This window comes from Panicum virgatum, chromosome 1K (assembly GCF_016808335.1).
Source record: "Panicum virgatum strain AP13 chromosome 1K, P.virgatum_v5, whole genome shotgun sequence".
In the NCBI taxonomy this organism is placed as follows: domain Eukaryota; kingdom Viridiplantae; phylum Streptophyta; class Magnoliopsida; order Poales; family Poaceae; genus Panicum; species Panicum virgatum.
The window spans coordinates 39,407,754-39,425,766 of record NC_053136.1 but is presented as its reverse complement, the minus strand read 5'-3'; the positions used below and the strand labels follow the sequence as shown (position 1 = coordinate 39,425,766).

Below are 18,013 nucleotides of genomic sequence, written 5' to 3'. Positions count from 1 at the left end.
ACTCTCCATTTTCTCCAATCGAATCCCCAATCATCATCTCTTTTTCTTCTTGCTCTCCTAGCGACGACGAGCCAACCTTGGCACCAAGCTGGCCATGCGAGCAAGCTTTGCCGCCGCGCCGTGCCGCGGGTGAGTAAGGTCTGCGGGTTGTGCAGATGCCGTGTGGGGAGTTAGAGCACAATGTGCGGTGAGAGAACACACATGCGAAGCCTAACGAATGCTAGCGTAAGCCTGGCTCCAGATAAATGCAAGTTTCTCGCGTATTAGCGGAGCCAGGCTAGGGAGGTAAAGTCGCATTTCTAGAGCCTGACTAAAGGGTCTAGCCAGATAACCAAACATGAGTTGTCTGGTTTATGGGAGCCTGGCTAGTGGTTAGCCAGGAAACTAAACAGACTCTAAGGGCGTCTCCAGCGGTCTGGCGATTTGGGCCAGCGATTTGGAGGTGTGAGAGCGAGCAGCATTGGTGAGTGCGCAAGCTAGCGAAGAACGAAGCGCTAGCGACCACTGTGTGGCAACTGTTCATCGATTAAAAAATATCAAATATCCGGCCAAAAAGTCTGGAGACGCCCTAAGCTACAGCCCTTTCGCACAAGCATGCCCAAGGTCAGCACACACACGGCTCCCACACCAATAGGCCAGCCACAGCCCATAGGTAGGCACCCATTGGCACAACAGGCCGCAGCCGCCGCAGCCTGCCAACCGTGCTGCCAGCTTTATAAAGTGCACGCCAAGCAACACGCGAGTGTCCACCAGGCCACTACTACTCGAGAAAGCAAAAGGCGGAGACATGCCCGGTACAAACCACAGGTGACAAGTCCACAAAACCCCCCAAACCCCCTTCGTCGACGGCTTGCCTTGCCCGCTCGCCGTCGCCGAGACCCGATTGGTCCCCATCCATTTCGCGGTCCGCGCTCGGCCGTCTAAATCCCTAGCCCCAGCCGACAATGAGGCGGTAGTGGCAGCGGAGGTAGAGCGGCTGGTGCCCTGGGCTTCATGTCAGATCGTGACTGCCGCGGAGTAGGAGGGGGGCACGGGCACGGCCAGGTCGCGAAGCCACTCCAATGGTCGCAGCTGAGGAAAAGGCGCAGGTCGCGCCGTCATCCGGCAGCGGAGCCGTGATGGCGGGGGAGGCCGCGCCGGGCACCACCACCGCGAAGGGCTCGACCAAAGGTACGCGTGATCGGATCACTGGCCTTCTCTGCTTCACTTGGGTGGGTGCGTGTGTCGTCGATCAGGTGTCACACTGTTCCCATTCTTGTTGTTGGATTCGTGACGCACGAATTCACGGGGCGCGTGATGAGGGACTTGGGGACGACATGGAATCGCGATTAGTTGTGGGTTTTCATCGGGATCAGGCGTAATGGGGGAAAATGTTTTGAAAGGTCGCGTGACGGAAAGGGATTTCGAAAGGGTAAATACCTGGTGCTGGTGTCATTGATTGCGATCACATTTGCAAGGTCATATTATAGTGATAATGTGATATGCCTTGCTATGATGCCGCGACGCGAAGTCTGCTTATTTTCCAAGTTTGGTCATCCATTTGTGTGGGATATGAACGGGAGACTACTAGTAGATCTTAAAGCGGCTTTATATTCTTCTAAAAATAATTCTGCCATTAAAGCGTCATCTTAGTTTGTGAGAATTCTGCCATTAAACCCATTTGAATGATGGCGGAAACACTTTGTGTTGGTGATGGTGCCGGTATAAATTAAACCTGACACAACATAGTCAGTGTTTAATGTTTATAATGGGAATGGTATTGTTATCGGTAAGTAGTGGAATGCAGTTAGGAATTATGATGTGTGAGATATTGTTCTGGATTCAGGATTCTATTGAAGCGATAAAAGTGTTAGACAGATTCTGTATATACTTGTGTGTGGGTCCTGCGCTAGACATGTATAAGCCGGCCGGCCCTGTGTTTGGTTAGGGAGATATGGTTAGTTAGAGTCCTGAGTAGATTTGGTTTCGGGGTTTCCTTTAGCCCCAAGCTAGAGATATGGTTAGTTAGAGTCTTGAGTAGATTTGGTTTCGGGTTTCCTTTAGCCCCAAGCTATTCTCAGCCCTATATATGTAACATGTGTATCTCCCAATTAATCAATCAATTATTCCACACAAATTACATCTCTTTCATGGTATCACGAGACTAGGTTTTCTCCTTCCGCTGCTGGCGCCGCTGTACGCGCGCCCCACCTCACTGGCGCTGCTCCTAGTGCGCCTCTGCGCTGCCCGCCGGCGCTGCACTTTGCGCGCCCGCTCGGCCTAGCGCTATGACTTCTGGCGACAATGACGCCGCCAAGCCTGCTGCCGACGCTGACGCTGCACGCGACGAGGAAGCACGCGCAGCCGAGGCAGTCCAAGCTACTGCTATGGCCCGCGCCGAGGAAGCTGAGCGGGAGGCCGCCTCCGCTCAGGCCGATCTCGACGCCGCCGCCGCTCGTCTCCGTGCCGCGCAGGAGCGCGCTGCTGCCGAACGTGCCGCGGCCGCGCCCTCCAAGGAAGATGACGCTGACGCCTTCCACCATGGCGAAGACGACATCGACCTCCAGGCCGCTCTTCTCCAACAGGAGGCCGCTGTCCTCCTCAATATCCATGCGCAAGCTGTCTCTGTCCAGAACATCCGGACTCTCGTCCCGCTGCTCCTGGATGTCAACTCCACCTTCTACGCCCGCTGGAAGGAGTCCTTCCTTGACGTCCTCGGAAAGTACTCGCTGGAACGCCATGTTCTCTCCGACGCCGTCGCCCCTGCTTCTCCTTCTGCGGATGAATTGTGTCGTCCGCACCTGGCTGCTCGGCGCCATCTCCGCCGATCTCGCCGACTCTGTCTCCGAGCGCAGCGCCTCCGCTCGTTCGATCTGGCTCGCCATCGAGTCCCAATTCCTTGGGAACCGTACCACCCGAGCTCTCTACGCTGACCAAGAGTTCCGGGCCTTTTCCCAAGGCGATCTCTCCGTCGTCGACTACTGCGGCCGCTTCAAACGCATGGCGGAAGATCTTCGGGACCTCGGCCAACCGATCTCCGAGGAGACGCTCGTCCTCAACATCATCCGTGGGCTCAATGAGCGCTTCAGCGCCCTTGGTCTTCATCTTCGCCGCAGCACCCCTCTCCCTTCCTTCCTCCAGGTGCGCGACGACCTTCGTCTCGAGGAGCTGACCATGGCCAAAGCTCCCCCCGCCGCTGCCCTCACCGCCCTCTCCGGCTCCAGCACCGGCGGCTCTGGCGGATCCAAGCCACCCACCCCGCCGCCGCCTCGACCACCCCAGCAGCAGGACTCCGCCCTGAAGACGCCACAGCAGTCGGCGTCCAACTCCGGGGGCGGCGGCTTCCAGCGCGGCAAGCGCTTCAACAAAGGCGGCAGCGGCGGGGGTTCCTCCGCTGGCGGCGCCTCCGGCAACGCATCTGGCGGCGGCTCCTCCTCCCCTGCGACGGCTCCACCGACCGGCACCAGCTTCTACAACCCGTGGACCGGCGCGATCTACATGTGGCCGGGTCCACGGGCCCCGATGCCTCCGCGGGCCGGTCCTCCAGCTCAACACCAGACCTACGTCGCCGGCCCACCTGGCCAATGGGCTGGCCAGTGGGGTGTTCCCTCCCCTGCTGCGCCTCTGTCTCCGAGCTGGGATCAGCAGGCCCTAGCAGCCCAATTCCAGACCATGTCGCTCCAACAGCCGCCGCAACAAGATTGGTATTTTGATACCGGTGCTACCACTCATATGGCTTCCAATGCTGGTATACTCTCGACCTCCACTATTTCTTCTAGTCACTCTCCTTCATCTATCATTGTTGGCAATGGGAATCTCCTTCCCGTGGTCTCTACCGGCAGTACTGTCCTTCCACATAACCTCCATCTTAATAAAGTTTTGGTTTCTCCTAACCTTATTAAGAATCTTATTTCCGTTCGTCAATTCACTATCGACAATAACTGCACTGTGGAATTTGACCCCTTTGGTTGCTCTGTGAAGGATCTTCCCACTCGGAACGAGATCGTCAGATGTAACAGCTCCGGACCTCTCTATCCGTTGCAGCTTCCGGCATCCGCCCTCCTAGCATCTAGCACCTCCTCGCTTTGGCATCAGCGTCTCGGGCACCCTGGTCATGAAGTTTTGTCTAGATTAGCACACTCTTTCGCCATTCGTTGTAATAAAAGTGCTAGCAACTCTATTTGTCATGTGTGTCAACTTGGTCGTCATGTTCGTCTTCCCTTTCATATGTCATCATCCCGCGCCTCGCGCCCCTTTGAGTTAATACATTGTGATCTCTGGACCTCGCCAGTTACTAGCGTCTCGGGACATAAATATTACCTCGTTATTCTTGATGATTTTTCTCACTATTTATAGACCTTCCCTCTCCGCCTTAAGTCTGACACCTTCTCCACCTTGTCTGATTTCTTTTCCCTTAGTGTCTTACAAATCTGATCTTCTGAGGCGCACCATCACCTCTCTCCAACAGGAATTCTCACTGAAGGATATTGGCGCCCTTCATCAGTTCCTTGGCATGCAGGTTCAACGAGTGGGTTCAGATCTCTTTCTATCTCAACGGCAGTACATGATTGAGATCCTTGAGCGGGCTGGCATGGCAGATTGCAAGCCCTGTGCGACTCCTGTAGACCTGAATCCCAAGTTGTCAGCTGATGGTGCTCCTGTTTCAGATCCCACGGATTTTCGCAGTCTTGCTGGTGCCCTCCAGTATCTTACTTTCACCAGGCCAGATATCTCTTATGCAGTTCAGCAAGTCTGTCTTCACATGCATGATCCCCGGGAGCTTCATCTCACTGCTCTGAAGCGCATTCTGCGTTACGTCTGTGGTACATTACATATGGGTTTGTTCCTGCGCCCCTCTTCTCAGTCAGATTTGGTGGTCTACTCTGATGCTGATTGGGCTGGCTGTCCAGATACACGCAAGTCTACCTCAGGCTATGCGGTTTTCCTTGGTGATAATCTGATCTCCTGGTCGTCCAAGCGTCAGAACACTGTTTCTTGCTCCAGTGCAGAGGCTGAGTATCGAGCTGTCGCTAATGCAGTTGCTGAAGCCACCTGGTTACGCCAACTCCTGTCTGAGCTGCACACTCCTTTGCGCAAGACAACCTTGGTGTACTGCGACAACATCAGTGCTGTCTATATGTCCTCCAATCCCGTTCAGCATCAGCGCACCAAACATGTGGAGATCGATCTTCATTTCGTTCGGGAGCGTGTTGCACTTGGTGATGTGCGTGTTCTTCATGTCCCGACGACATCTCAGTTCGCCGACATCTTCACCAAGGGGTTGCCTTCATCCATCTTCACGGAGTTTAGGTCCAGTCTTAATGTTCGGTCACCCGACGATTTGACTGCGGGGGCGTGTTAGACAGATTTTGTATATACTTGTGTGTGGGTCCTGCGCTAGACATGTATAAGCCGGCCGGCCCTGTGTTTGGTTAGGGAGATATGGTTAGTTAGAGTCCTGAGTAGATTTGGTTTCGGGGTTTCCTTTAGCCCCAAGCTAGAGATATGGTTAGTTAGAGTCCTGAGTAGATTTGGTTTCGGTTTTCCTTTAGCCCCAAGCTATTCTCAGCCCTATATATGTAGCCTGTGTATCTCCCAATTAATCAAGCAATTATTCCACACAAATTACATCTCTTTCAGAAAGTGTGACCCCATTGTTAACTGTTTGAGTAATATGACCACTAAAATGTTTTGTATGGATCACAGCATGGCCAAAAGCAGTCTGATAGTACATGAATGACTCATCCACATTCCATGCACATACTTCAATAGTGGATTGTGTGGGGTTGGTGGGGCCTACGAGTGTGTTTACTCATGAGTGCTGATTGTGTCCAGCGCAGGGTCCATTTATCCTGTTGTTGTCTGTATCCTTAGCATGTTTTTGTTGAAGGTAATGGTATGAAAAGTTAACAACCCTGAACCAATTCTTTCAACAAATTATAAAAATATAAGATTAATTATCGTGTTATAGTTTTCTAAAATGAAAAAAATGTATTGGGCCAGTTATTGAGCTTAGGCTCCTTTCATTTGTTTTGTTGGACATTGCTCTTCTCTATTAATATATATGAATGGGCAGAACTCCTGCTGGTTTTTTTTCAAAAAAGAAAATGTCAACTGGACGAATAATTTATAGTATCTTGTAACAAGGTTGTATACTGTAGTATAGTATCTGCCTGGCATATGACAGGCTTAATTCTATTCATTTTTCCACTTGATCTTTGTCCAGTGATTGCCACATTCTTTAAGTTTGTCCATGTAGTGAACCTGGAAGATATTTCTGCTTGTAATTGTTTACATTTTTTTCCCTTATGCTTTTGTTGATCTTGCCCGGTGACCTGTGAGTTAGATTATTCCATTCTCTAAGTTTGTTCATGTAGCGAACAAAGAAGAGCTTTTTGCTTGTAGCATTTCCAGTTTCTTTTTAATGTTTTCATTACCTTGGTTGTCCCCTTGCATAAGACAGTGTCATTATTTCAAGAATTGCATACATATAATTTCTGACCAGCCCATTTGGCTTCTCAGTTGCTACTAAGAGACGTGTAATGATAAGAATAATGTAAAGTATGTAGTATGGTGGAGATGTATCTATCAGCAAGTGTTCCAGGCTTGATTCATGGTTCTGTCCATGTTGGCTAGTGTGCACTTGCATATTTCATAATTTTTGTGTTATTAGGTTTGTTGATGCATTCTTTGCACCTGAGAAACAACATTGCAGGGATTCCAATTATGGCGAGGGCACAGAGAAGCCACCCATTGGACCCATTGTCTGCTGCTGAAATTGCTGTGGCTGTAGCAACAGTGAGAGCTGCTGGAAGAACTCCTGAGGTTTGCCAACCTACTATGTTTCTCTATAAAAACAAGAGCACATGTTTCAAATAAATAATTTACAATCAACTTTCCAAAATTATAGGCGCGAGACAGCATGCGATTTGTTGAAGTTATGCTCCTGGAGCCTGAAAAGAATGTTGTAGCATTAGCTGATGCATACTTCTTTCCACCATTCCAACCATCTATGCTTCCTAGAACAAAAGGTGTTCCTGTTATTCCAAGCAAGTTGCCATCTAGGAGGGCTAGGCTTGTTGTCTACAACAAACAAACAAACGAGACTAGTATTTGGGTTGTAGAACTCTCTGAAGTGCATGATGCTACTAGGGGCGGACATCACAGAGGCAAGGTTATATCATCAGAAGTTGTTCCAGATGTCCAACCTGCAATGGTATGTCTATATAGATTGGTTGGATGTTGCCTTTTCTTTCTTGTGGCCAGTTTACCCTGATAAATGAGTCTATCTAGATTGTTTAACGTGCATTGAAAATATTTAGTAATAATATGCATTGTGTTTTGGTATTTACCCGATAATCTCTTCTAAGTTATTGCTGGTAAACTGTAGCATTTGCCAATTAGAACAGTGATGTTTATTACCTGGTTGAATTGCATGCATTTTGTATCATAAATGCTAGTCTTACATCGATACGGATGAGATATAAAAAAATAACCTAATGCTCATCTACTAATTAAATCAAGTGCTAGCCTTGGTTGCATTGTCGTTGTGTATTTTGCAGGACATTACTTTAATAGTGCTCGAGTGTTTTGCAGGACGCTATGGAATATGCTGAATGTGAAGCAACCTTGAAAAACTACCCCCCTTTTATTGAAGCAATGAAGAAAAGAGGCATAGATGACATGGATCTTGTCATGGTAGATGCATGGTAACCTAGATATAAATAATTTTTGTGTTGTAGTGCACTACAAATATTATTGTTCAGATCTGATTTTATTGTTCAGATATTGTTGCAATCTTACTCGAAATTTCATCTTTGCTTCTAAAAAACAGGTGTGCAGGCTATTACAGCGATGCCGATGCTCCCAACCGAAGAATTGGCAAACCTCTGATCTTTTGTAGAACAGAAAGTGATAGCCCTATGGAGAACGGCTATGCACGTCCTGTTGAAGGAATCCATGTTGTTGTTGATATGCAAAACAATGTTGTGATAGAGTTTGAAGATCGGAAGTTAGTGCCTCTGCCCCCACCAGATCATTTGAGGAACTATACCCCTGGGGAAACACGAGGTGGTGTTGATCGAAGTGATGTGAAACCTCTTATTATCAATCAACCTGAAGGCCCAAGTTTTCGTATCAATGGCTATTTTGTGGAATGGCAAAAGGTAAAATGCCTATCCAGTGTCGATTTTGTTTGTTGATCCAACATTAAATTGGACCTGGTCCTGAAATTTACTCTTGGTATGTATCTTGCCAGTGGAATTTCCGTATTGGCTTCACCCCTAAAGAGGGTTTAGTTATCCATTCTGTTGCATACATTGATGGGAACCGTGGACGCCGACCTATTGCTCACAGATTGAGTTTTGTTGAGATGGTTGTTCCTTATGGAGACCCAAATGAACCACATTATCGGAAAAATGCATTTGATGCTGGAGAAGATGGATTGGGCAAGAATGCACACTCTCTTAAGAAGGTTTGGCGTTTATTTTCTGCAGCATAAGCAGTCTTGATTTTATTTGCATATCTAGTACAATTATGCGATAAACTTCTTAGGTGCATATGCATAACATCTTGATTAATGCGTCGGGGTTGAGTGAACATGTGTTTCCATGATACATGCCTCAGTGTCATAGAGAAGGCAATTGCCCTTGCCAAAAAAGAAAAACATGCTCCTTTCAGAATGATGTAAAGATTAACAATACAACAACAACAACATAGCCTTTCAGAATGATGTAAAGACTAACAATATCTTTATGAATATCTAGACCAGTCATATGAAATTTAATTAATGTAGTTCTAAAAATACTTTAAAATATTATATTTCATTAAGTTTTACAAAAAAGAATGTGATTCGGATTAGTAGTTCTGGTAATATCTGAACATTGTTTCACTGTTCAAACACTTCTTTGTGACTGGAGCATTGAATTTTGAGGATAAAACTTGATCTCTATTAGGATAAACAAAATGATCAATAATTTACCATGTTGTAGGAATTCCTGCCTTTTTTGTTTGTACTCACTTAAGTTTGAAATTGAAACTGCACCGCCTCATCAATTGCTCTAAGAACTATATTTTCGACCTCTCGTAGAAACCTTGAAATTATTTTTTCTTTTCGCACTATGCAAGATGCTTTCCAGAATTGCATCTAAAAGGTTGTTTGCACTCAGTGTTTTGATATGCCTCTTGTATCTTTATTCTGTATTCTAACTATATTCTGTTTTTCATTTGTAGGGGTGTGACTGTTTGGGATTTATAAAGTATTTTGATGCGCATTTTACAAATTTTACTGGTGGTGTGGAGACCATTGAAAATTGTGTTTGTTTACATGAGGAGGACCATGGAATCCTCTGGAAGCACCAAGACTGGAGAACTGGGTTGGCAGAAGTAAGACGGTCAAGGAGGCTTACTGTATCATTCATATGTACAGTGGCAAACTATGAGTATGGATTTTACTGGCACTTTTATCAGGTGAATATTATCTTACATTGTTCTGGTAGTACTTGCTGTACTTTAGTTACCTGTTAAGTTCTGACTTGGTTTTTTTATTGATGAAGTTTGTTTGTATCCAACTTTCGTTATGCACAACATCGTACTTTATCTATGTGCTTATTCTTTTTATTCATTCTGGTTGTAGGATGGTCACATAGAAGCAGAGGTAAAGCTTACTGGAATTCTTAGCTTGGGAGCTCTAATGCCTGGGGAACAAAGGAAATATGGCACAACTATTGCCCCTGGTTTGTACGCACCAGTTCATCAGCATTTCTTTGTTGCCCGTATGGACATGGCAGTTGATTGCAAGCCCAATGAACCTTATAATCAGGTAGGGTTGTCAGCCTTCTCTGATATTTAATCATGTGATGATCAAAAGATCCATTTCGAAATCCTCAAATCTGCATTACACTCCATGATAATGGACACCCCCCCCCCCCCCTAACTGTTTGGTTATTATCACATTATTTCATCGGCACCTTAGCAGTCTACTTGGCTGCATAAAGCTTAACTGAAGTTTAGTCTTTATGAAGAAAATACCCCCCCCCCCCGCCTACCCACACCTTTCATCAATTTGCCAACTACTTCTGATACTATTCTTCTATTGCGTTGCAGGTGGTTGAGGTGAACGTTAAAGTTGAAGACGCAGGCCCAAAAAATGTGCACAACAATGCCTTTTATGCTGAAGAAAAGCTTTTGAAGTCTGAATTACAGGCAATGCGTGATTGCGATCCTTCATCTATGCGCCATTGGATTGTAAGAATGCACATTAGACGTTTTCTCCCGTCTTCTCTACTTTTTAAATCATGGTACGTGGATGTGAATTTCAAATTCTGGTGACACTTGACTCTGTTGTTCTTTATCATGGGTAATCAGGTAAGGAACACAAGAAATGTAAACCGCACTGGACAACCAACAGGTTACAAGCTCATACCTGGTTCCAATTGTTTGCCACTGGCCCTACCTGAGGCCAAATTCTTGAGGAGAGCTGGATTCTTAAAGCATAACCTTTGGGTCACCACATACAAAAACGATGAGATGTTCCCTGGAGGTGAATTCCCCAATCAGAACCCACGCATTGACGAGGGCTTAGCTACGTGGGTGAAGAAGGATCGGTCCCTGGAGGAAACCAACATTGTTCTCTGGTATCTTTTTTGTTATCTTGTCATGTTGATCCGAGTGTTTGTTCTGCTTCTGAACCTCAAACTACACCATGCAACTGCAGGTACGTTTTCGGGCTCACCCATATCCCAAGGCTGGAAGACTGGCCCGTCATGCCAGTGGAGTGGATCGGCTTCATGCTAATGGTACCGTGAGTTCAATCAACATTTTTGCAGATGGTCCTGTTATGTTCGTAAGAAAATAGGCCACCTTTTGCGTACTAGTCCTAGCTTGCCTCAGGTAACATTAGCGTGGATGAGAAAATCCTTTTTTTTTCCAGCCCCATGGATTCTTCAACTGCTCGCCGGCTGTTGACGTTCCTCCTGGATCTGGCACGGACGCGAAGGAAGCCGAGTCGCCGAAGGACATCCACACCGAGCTGATCTCGAAGCTACGAGCTCCGTAGCCGGCAAAGCACGTCTGGAGTCCCCATTTGGTTGTTGTACCGTTAGGATGCTGCAGTAACAGTTTAAACGTGTGGTAGCTTTCCCTCGTGTCACGCTCGGTATTCCCAGCTGCTCGGTGCTGCTAAAGGTGGGTGCGCCCAGGCTTTTGGCATGGTCCAACAGCTAGTCAGTAGTCACTGGTACTGATACTGGATTAAGTGATAAATAAATAGACTGAAATCTGCTCAACTTTGTTGATTGCTTCGCCGCTCTGTACTGGAGGCAGTGTGCATTAGCTCCAAATGGGCCGCCGGTGGCCGGACGTACCGCGATGGCCCGGGTCGACAAACCATTTGCTGTGCACTGTACCGTGGTCCTCGGCTCCTCGCTCCGCAGGACTGTGCTCCCCTGCCGCTGCAGCCTGCACCACAAAGTCGATGCAAGTGCCGCGGTTAACCGTTTAAACATGGCGGCGGACGCGAAAGCGCGAGACCCCCTCTCCCTTTGTTTACGCCTTCCTATGCCGCTTTCCCACCGTTGTCGTGCGGAAAACATGTCAGCACCGGCAGCAAAACTCGCAGCGGCCGCGGCATCCCAGGTAAACCTGCCCGCCTTGTCGCCATACGCTTCGCACGCACGGGAATTCAAATCAGATTAGCGCCGAGCTCGGGCTGCCTGCCCGTGTGCCGATCCACGCGTGAAATCGTCCTCTTCGCAACCGTAGGCGAGGAAATGGAATGCAGTGTCGCGCGAATAATTGGCGCGCGCATGTGCTCCGCCCGCCGCGGTCGTGGCGTGTGGGGGGGGGGGGGGGGGGGGGGGGGGGGGCTTGCTGGCCGTTGCTTGCGGCCGCAATGATTTGGTTTGACGGGATGGGGACCTCGTGGGTCATGGATGGAGAGATGGACCCCGCCGCCGCTGCCACACCGCCGGTACGGCTTCCCGTCGGTGCGCGCAGGCGCAGCGCCTGTCGGTGGCTCTGCTCGGCGCTGGCCGGGACCCCAACGCTGCAACGACGCACGGGAGCGGCGTGATCGAGGGGATCGCGAGCGCACCGGTGGGTGGGTGGCGAGGCCGGGGGTGTCTATTTATCGCTTTAAGCGATTTCCCCTAATCCCATCGCAGAAGGCACTTCGTCCTCCGCCCCCGCCCTGCGTCCTCTGCCCCCGCCCCTTCGTCCTCCGACCCGACCGGCGGCTCTCGCCGCCGCGCCGTCTGCCCACCAACCACCGCCGGCGCGTCCCCGGCCTCCCCTAACCTCTCCGGCGCCACGCCCCCGCCCGGGACCTGGCCCGGCCGCCGGCGCCCACCACCCCCGCCGGCGGCACGGAGCGCCGCCTCGCCGCCCGCCCACACACCACCGCCCACCGCTGGTCGATTCCTCCCCCACCACCTTCTCTTCTAGGTCCGGTGGCCATGGAGCCCTTCACCGCCGCCGCCGCCACCCACAACAACCCTAGATCCTAAGGCCGCCGCCGCCCCCACCACCCCGTCCGCCGGCGACCTCGCCAGCGGCCGCTCCCCCCACCAACCACCCTCGCCGGCCACACCCTGCCCCTCCCCTAGCTCGCCAGCGGGCGCTCCCCGCTCCCCTGGCTGGAGGTAGAAGAGGAACGTGACCTTCTGCGATAGCTCCGCACGGAGTCGCGCGCGCGATAAATAGACACGACGGCGAGGCCCGCCCGTCGCGCGCGTAGCACGGTGCACATGGCCGGACGGACGGGCAGGGGTGGGCCGCGGGCGTGACCCGACCCGATCGCAGCCGTCGGCGGGCGCACGCACGCGCGAGATGGGGGAGCTGGGATCAGTGTTCACCTTACCGCCGGTAAACCGGCGATTACCGCCAAAATTTACCGATACCGCTACTAGGCGGCAACACTTACCGGTAGCGGTAACTGGTGTTTTCCGATTCAAAATTTAAAAATACAAAAGTAAAAAAAACGGTTACCGCTACAGTAAAACGGTAAAACCTATAGTGTAAACGGTAAGGTGAACCCTGGCTGGGATCAGGGTTTTTATCCCGACCGGTTAACCCAAACCGCCGGCCACCGGTTCCGGTTTACCGGACCTGTTGGACCTGTAACCGGTGGAAACCGGTTGAATTCAAATCCAAATTCAAATAAATTCAAAAACTCCCGTGCAACCGGTTTGGCCGGTTTTACCGGTTTACCGGTCGGTTTGACCGGTTTGAATTCAAATCCAAATTCAAAAGCTCCCGTGCAACCGGTTTACCGACCGGTTTTACCGGTTTACCTGGTGGGCCTTAATGGGCCGGCCTATTTTTTTCTTTTTCTTTTTTGATTTAACTTCAAATCCCCGCAAACTATACTAAATGAACGAATTTTTGAGAAAATTTGACACCATTAGATTCGTTGCACCTTGAAGTATTTTTAGAATTTTTTTGAGATTTTTTCCATTTTTTAGAATTCAAATTTAAAATTTGAATTTGGACCGGTTTCTAACCGCCCGATACCGGAACCGGTCCGGGCCGGTAAGACCGGTAACCGCGATAACCGGACCGGTTCCGGCCGGTTTTTTTAACCCTGCCTGGGACCCGCCCGCTACATCACATCGAGCCTGACTCCCCCACCCGCATCCCCGAACGGGCCCGTCGCGCTGGCTTAGCCGCCGCCACCCCCCCCCCCCCCCCCCCCCCCCCCCCCCGTCACCTCCCCATTCCGCCCCCCTCACCGCCGCACGCCCTCGCTCCTCCTCGCCGCCGCCCGCCGCCGTCGTGGGGGGAGATACGCCGGGCTGCCCCGGTCCCGCGGCCCACCGCCCCCGCTGCGCTCCCTCTCTCTCCGGACCGTACCTCGGCCGCCTCGCTGTCCCGGGGGGCGCCGCGCCGTGCGGGGGGCTGCGCGAGCTACCGGCGGCGGAGACCTCCGCCGCCATTTCCGTGCGACGGCGGCCCGCCACATCGGAATGCGCTGGTAAGGTGGCATTTCGGCCTGCAGGGTTCAGATTCGTTGTTGAGTTTCAAATTACGGCCCAGATTTTTCGAATCTCCTGGTGCGAGCTTTCGAGCTAGCAGGAATTTTTAAGTTTTTTTAGTTACGAGTACAAATATTTTTTCCGGATGGGAGCTCAAATTTTGAGCTGAAATCCCACCGTTCAATCGATATTCTTCACCTACTTCCAACTCTAGATGAGATTTGAAAATGAGGGAATGAGAACGATAAGGTTTTTTTTTGTTGGGGTGGCGCGGGGGGGGGGGGGGGGGTAAGGGTTACTAGTTGTTGCGAAGGAGAGTTCTGGATCAACCCCAGTCCCCAGCAAACAAAACTGCCATCCACTCGAGCAAATTAGGCTAGAGAAGAGTTGCAAGACAGCTGATTGGTGAACTTACAAACTGTTTCTGTAATCACAAAGCAGTGGTTATGTGCCTTCTAGTAGAAAATTTGGTTGTTTTCACTTTTCAGTCAGTGCATGTCTTTCTTTGGCGGCGACTCACTTCACACTTTTCATGTTCCTGAAATCAATACGACCTGTTGAATTGATAGAATTTATTTCAGTTTTATAAATGCATTTACTCAAGGTTTTAGTAGCTAAAAATTTATACTTATTGTTTAAGAACTTGAACCAGATAACCAGTATTCATACAATAGATGCACTAGACACAACTTAGCTTCGATCATTCACTTTTCCATAGTCTGTCATGGCCATTGAATCACTGAAGTCTCTAGTCCCTACTGCTTGCTCCTCAGTGTGTCTTGCTTGATTTTGCCTGAAATTGCCTGTCTTGCTCCCAATCTCGTTCCCAATGGTTGCCAAACGAGCTGGCAATGCACTTGCCGGTTTTCAATAATCTGACCATCGCAAGTTATCAGAGAATTAGGGGCAAGAAAACACAGTATCAAATTGTAATAGTTGTTTGCTGATAATGCCCCAGTCGTCCTTCACTTGCTCATTGGAGAATATTATATAACATTTGCGAGAACTGAGCGGGGGCTCGGTCAGGTGAGCGGGGGCTCACGCTGCCCGCCGCGGTTCGAGCGCCGGCTCGACGGGGCGCCTCATCTCCTTCTTAAACGATCTGCCAGTGCTCCTGGCTTACTTCAAAAAAAAACATTTGCTCATAATTTGTTCTGATGCAGTTTGAAGTACAGTCGTTGATGTTCTGATTGAAGAAGCTAAGATTGGCTCCGATGGACAAGATACAATCCGATTGCCCTTATCCTGGATGTTTCTTCTGTGTTATGAAGGAGGCAAACCCTAGTAAACGAAGAGCAAGTGTGCTTAAGTTCTTTAGGGAACTTCCTTCTCAAGATGATGATGGCCAAGTTCTCCCTATTAGCGGCCTCTGGAACACTGCAATGGCTCACCCAAATGATCCTGAGTTCATCAACTTGGGGATATTTGAATGCATGGCAGCTCTTATATGGAAAGGATTGAAAAATAGGCGCTGGCTTGCACATGATCAGAATATTTACATCCCATATTATGCAGCTCACATAATTGGATCATATACAATGAATATGGAGGAATTTGCAGAACGTGCTGTTCGTGCTGGTGTAATACCTCCATTAGTTGAACTCCTAAGAGGTAGGCTGACATGGGTGGAGCAAAGGGTTGCTGTTAGAGCTTTGGGGCATTTGGCTACATATCCTAGTACATTTCCTGCAGTTGCCGATCATGGAGAAGTACTTGAACTTGCCATTCAACTTGCTTCGAGCTCTTTAGAGATCGTGTACTCTCACTTTTACCAATTTGTGGATCGAAGACTTGGGTACCATTGCGATCTTCTGACTCGTGGCATGGGTGGTGTGGAAATGGAATCCCGCAAAGCTGAGGAATGGGCAAGTCAACTGCAGTGCTGGTCTTTGCAACTTATTAATTGCTTTGCGTTTAAACCTGAATTCCTCCACGATATTTGCAAGGCTGATTTTCTTATCAAGTTACCTGGAATGTGGGGTGGACTTGTGAATGAAAACTCACCTGCTGGTGTTGGTTTGCTAAGAACAATCTGCCAGAGCAAGGTTGGCCGAGGTCATGTTGCTAACATCCCTGGTACCATTGACGCTTTATGCAACATTGCTCGTTCTTCAGATGACTGGCAATACATGGCAGTTGATTGTCTGATCTGGCTAGTGCAGGATGCAAGTACTTGTCATAAGGTAAGATCTTGTGAAATACATTTTGCTTACTCATATTATATGTAATTTATATAGGTTATGTTTAAGGCCTAAGATGACAACTATGCACAGCAGAACAGCTTAGAAACGATAACTAGAGAAAAATAAAAATAGCAGAGTGCCCCCAAAACAGGAAATAACAATATTTATCCCATCTTTTTAACCCAGCTTGGTATTGTTATTCCTTTTTCTAACTAGATGGTTCAGGATTAGTTATGCATTATGATTTCCTGAAATAACATTGTTCTAAAAATGCATATATGCCTTTTCTGATTCGGTCCAAAATCAGTTAACCAACTACGGAACTACCTGTTTAGTGTAGTTTTATTTGCTCAAGTCACCTAGCTTTTCCTCCTTTTGTGCAGGTTATAGATAAAGTTGCACCAACACTTATAGATTTAGCAAATATTTCGACACTGGGTGATTATAAAAAGCTTGGTGACACTATTGTCACAGTTCTCCAAGAATTTATGCAACAGAGTGAGAACTCACGCAATACAATTAATGCTCAGACAAAAGCAGAAATTGATGAGCTCTTGAGATCAAAGCAAAGTTTGAAATTGGAAAAGAGTATGCCAAAGGAGGATCTTCATATAAAGCAAGCTGCAGCATTGGTTGTAAAGTTGGAAGGCAATTCTCTGTTCTCTTCAGGGAATATTGCAGGAGCTGCAGAGAAATACTCGGAAGCACTAGCGCTATGTCCAATGAAGTCTAAGAAAGAGCGGGTAGTGCTTTATAGCAATCGAGCTCAATGTTATCTTCTCCTGCAGCAGCCATTGGCCGCCATAAGCGATGCTACTCGAGCATTGTGCCTTCATAGCCCTGTGAACCGTCATGCCAAGAGTTTGTGGAGAAGAGCTCAAGCATATGATATGCTTCGTCTCGCAAAGGAGAGCTTGTTGGATGCAATCCTCTTCATAAATGAGTGCTCTCAGTCAAACAATCCCGACTTATCCCTGAAGCAAAACAAAGTTCCTGATTACGCTGAGCGATTGGTGAAGAAGCAGATGCGTGCCGCTTGGCTATTCAGGGAAGCGGCTCTGAAGCATGGGGGTGTCCATTGTGAAGGAGATGCTAGCGATGCGTTTGGGCAAGAGGGTGATGACTCTGAGTGGGAAACAGCTAGTGAAAGCGATGCTGAGAAAGATGCCAGGGGAGAAGCAGATGATGAAACTGAATGGAAGAATGATGGTCACCGGGAAGATTTTTGTGAGAAAAGCTGAGGAACAGGCTCGGACTGTTTACATGATAATTAATATCTTTGCTACAAGAAGTGCTAGTCTTCTGGAATGAACGAAACTGTGCATTATTTTTTCTTTTCTTTTTTTATTATTTCTAATGTTTGGCAAAGAGGCCATAATCTTGGCACTTCTCTTCCCGCTGGACATATCTGGAATGTGAAGGGAACGATTCCTTATCTTCAGCGTGTACTTGGTTTTTTGGTATACCATGTCAAGTGTTATGTGATGTAACAAGTAGGCTTGTAGCTTGGGTCACGAACTCATATTACTCATGATGCTCTCATGTTGAAATTACCGTGCTGGGTACTTTCTCTGTTTGCCTGTTGAAGCCTTATAATGGTGCTGGTGTATGCCATCATTGTATGTCTATTTATTGTGGTTGCATGTGCCACATCAATGCTTTTTTGTACAATTTGACATGAGTACGTTGAAGCCTGAATGAATTGTACTAATATTGCCCCTGCTTCAAAGGATTTTTTTTTATTTTAATCCTTTTTAATTTAATATTTTAATAATAACCTGTGCAGATCTAAATTTCTAAGAATTAGTCTGAGTCCTTTTGGTCGCGCCAAGTCCCGTGGCGCGACTCCCTGAAGGGTCACGCCACATGCTTCGGCGCGAC

The 18,013-nt window shown here is 48.5% G+C and overlaps 2 protein-coding genes across 3 annotated transcripts; both read left to right on the top strand.

The window, feature by feature from the left end:
• The first annotated feature begins 797 nt into the window (after positions 1-797).
• LOC120707011 (copper methylamine oxidase-like) lies at positions 798-11,264 on the top strand. 2 transcript variants are annotated; one of them, XM_039991783.1, is made up of 12 exons: positions 798-1,170; positions 6,695-6,804; positions 6,890-7,195; positions 7,576-7,688; positions 7,814-8,144; positions 8,237-8,452; positions 9,211-9,447; positions 9,614-9,799; positions 10,084-10,224; positions 10,345-10,613; positions 10,694-10,780; positions 10,910-11,264. In XM_039991783.1, the coding sequence occupies exons 1-12, from the start codon at positions 1,062-1,064 to the stop codon at positions 11,010-11,012; spliced, it is 2,208 nt and encodes a 735-aa protein (XP_039847717.1). In that variant the 5' UTR covers positions 798-1,061; the 3' UTR covers positions 11,013-11,264. The 2 variants fall into 2 exon arrangements, with proteins under 2 accessions (XP_039847717.1, XP_039847712.1); XM_039991778.1 differs by having other exon boundaries at positions 800-1,170; positions 10,694-10,775.
• A 2,416-nt stretch (positions 11,265-13,680) lies between these two features.
• LOC120707003 lies at positions 13,681-17,719 on the top strand. Its single transcript, XM_039991767.1, has 3 exons — positions 13,681-13,948; positions 15,113-16,132; positions 16,516-17,719. Exons 2-3 carry the CDS (start codon positions 15,164-15,166, stop codon positions 17,371-17,373), a joined length of 1,827 nt encoding a protein of 608 aa, XP_039847701.1. The 5' UTR covers positions 13,681-13,948; positions 15,113-15,163; the 3' UTR covers positions 17,374-17,719.
• Positions 17,720-18,013: the final 294 nt, after the last annotated feature.

What these genes read in the sequence shown, in the direction of transcription:
- LOC120707011 (XM_039991778.1), top strand. Translation starts at nt 1,062, where the DNA reads ATGGTCGCAGCTGAGGAAAAGGCGCAGGTCGCGCCGTCATCCGGCAGC. An exon ending in CTTGTCATGGTAGATGCATG is followed by an intron (nt 7,689 to 7,813) that starts GTAACCTAGATA and finishes TCTAAAAAACAG; the next exon opens with GTGTGCAGGCTATTACAGCG. An exon ending in CATCTATGCGCCATTGGATT is followed by an intron (nt 10,225 to 10,344) that starts GTAAGAATGCAC and finishes ATGGGTAATCAG; the next exon opens with GTAAGGAACACAAGAAATGT.
- LOC120707003 (XM_039991767.1), top strand. Translation starts at nt 15,164, where the DNA reads ATGGACAAGATACAATCCGATTGCCCTTATCCTGGATGTTTCTTCTGT. An exon ending in ATGCAAGTACTTGTCATAAG is followed by an intron (nt 16,133 to 16,515) that starts GTAAGATCTTGT and finishes CCTTTTGTGCAG; the next exon opens with GTTATAGATAAAGTTGCACC.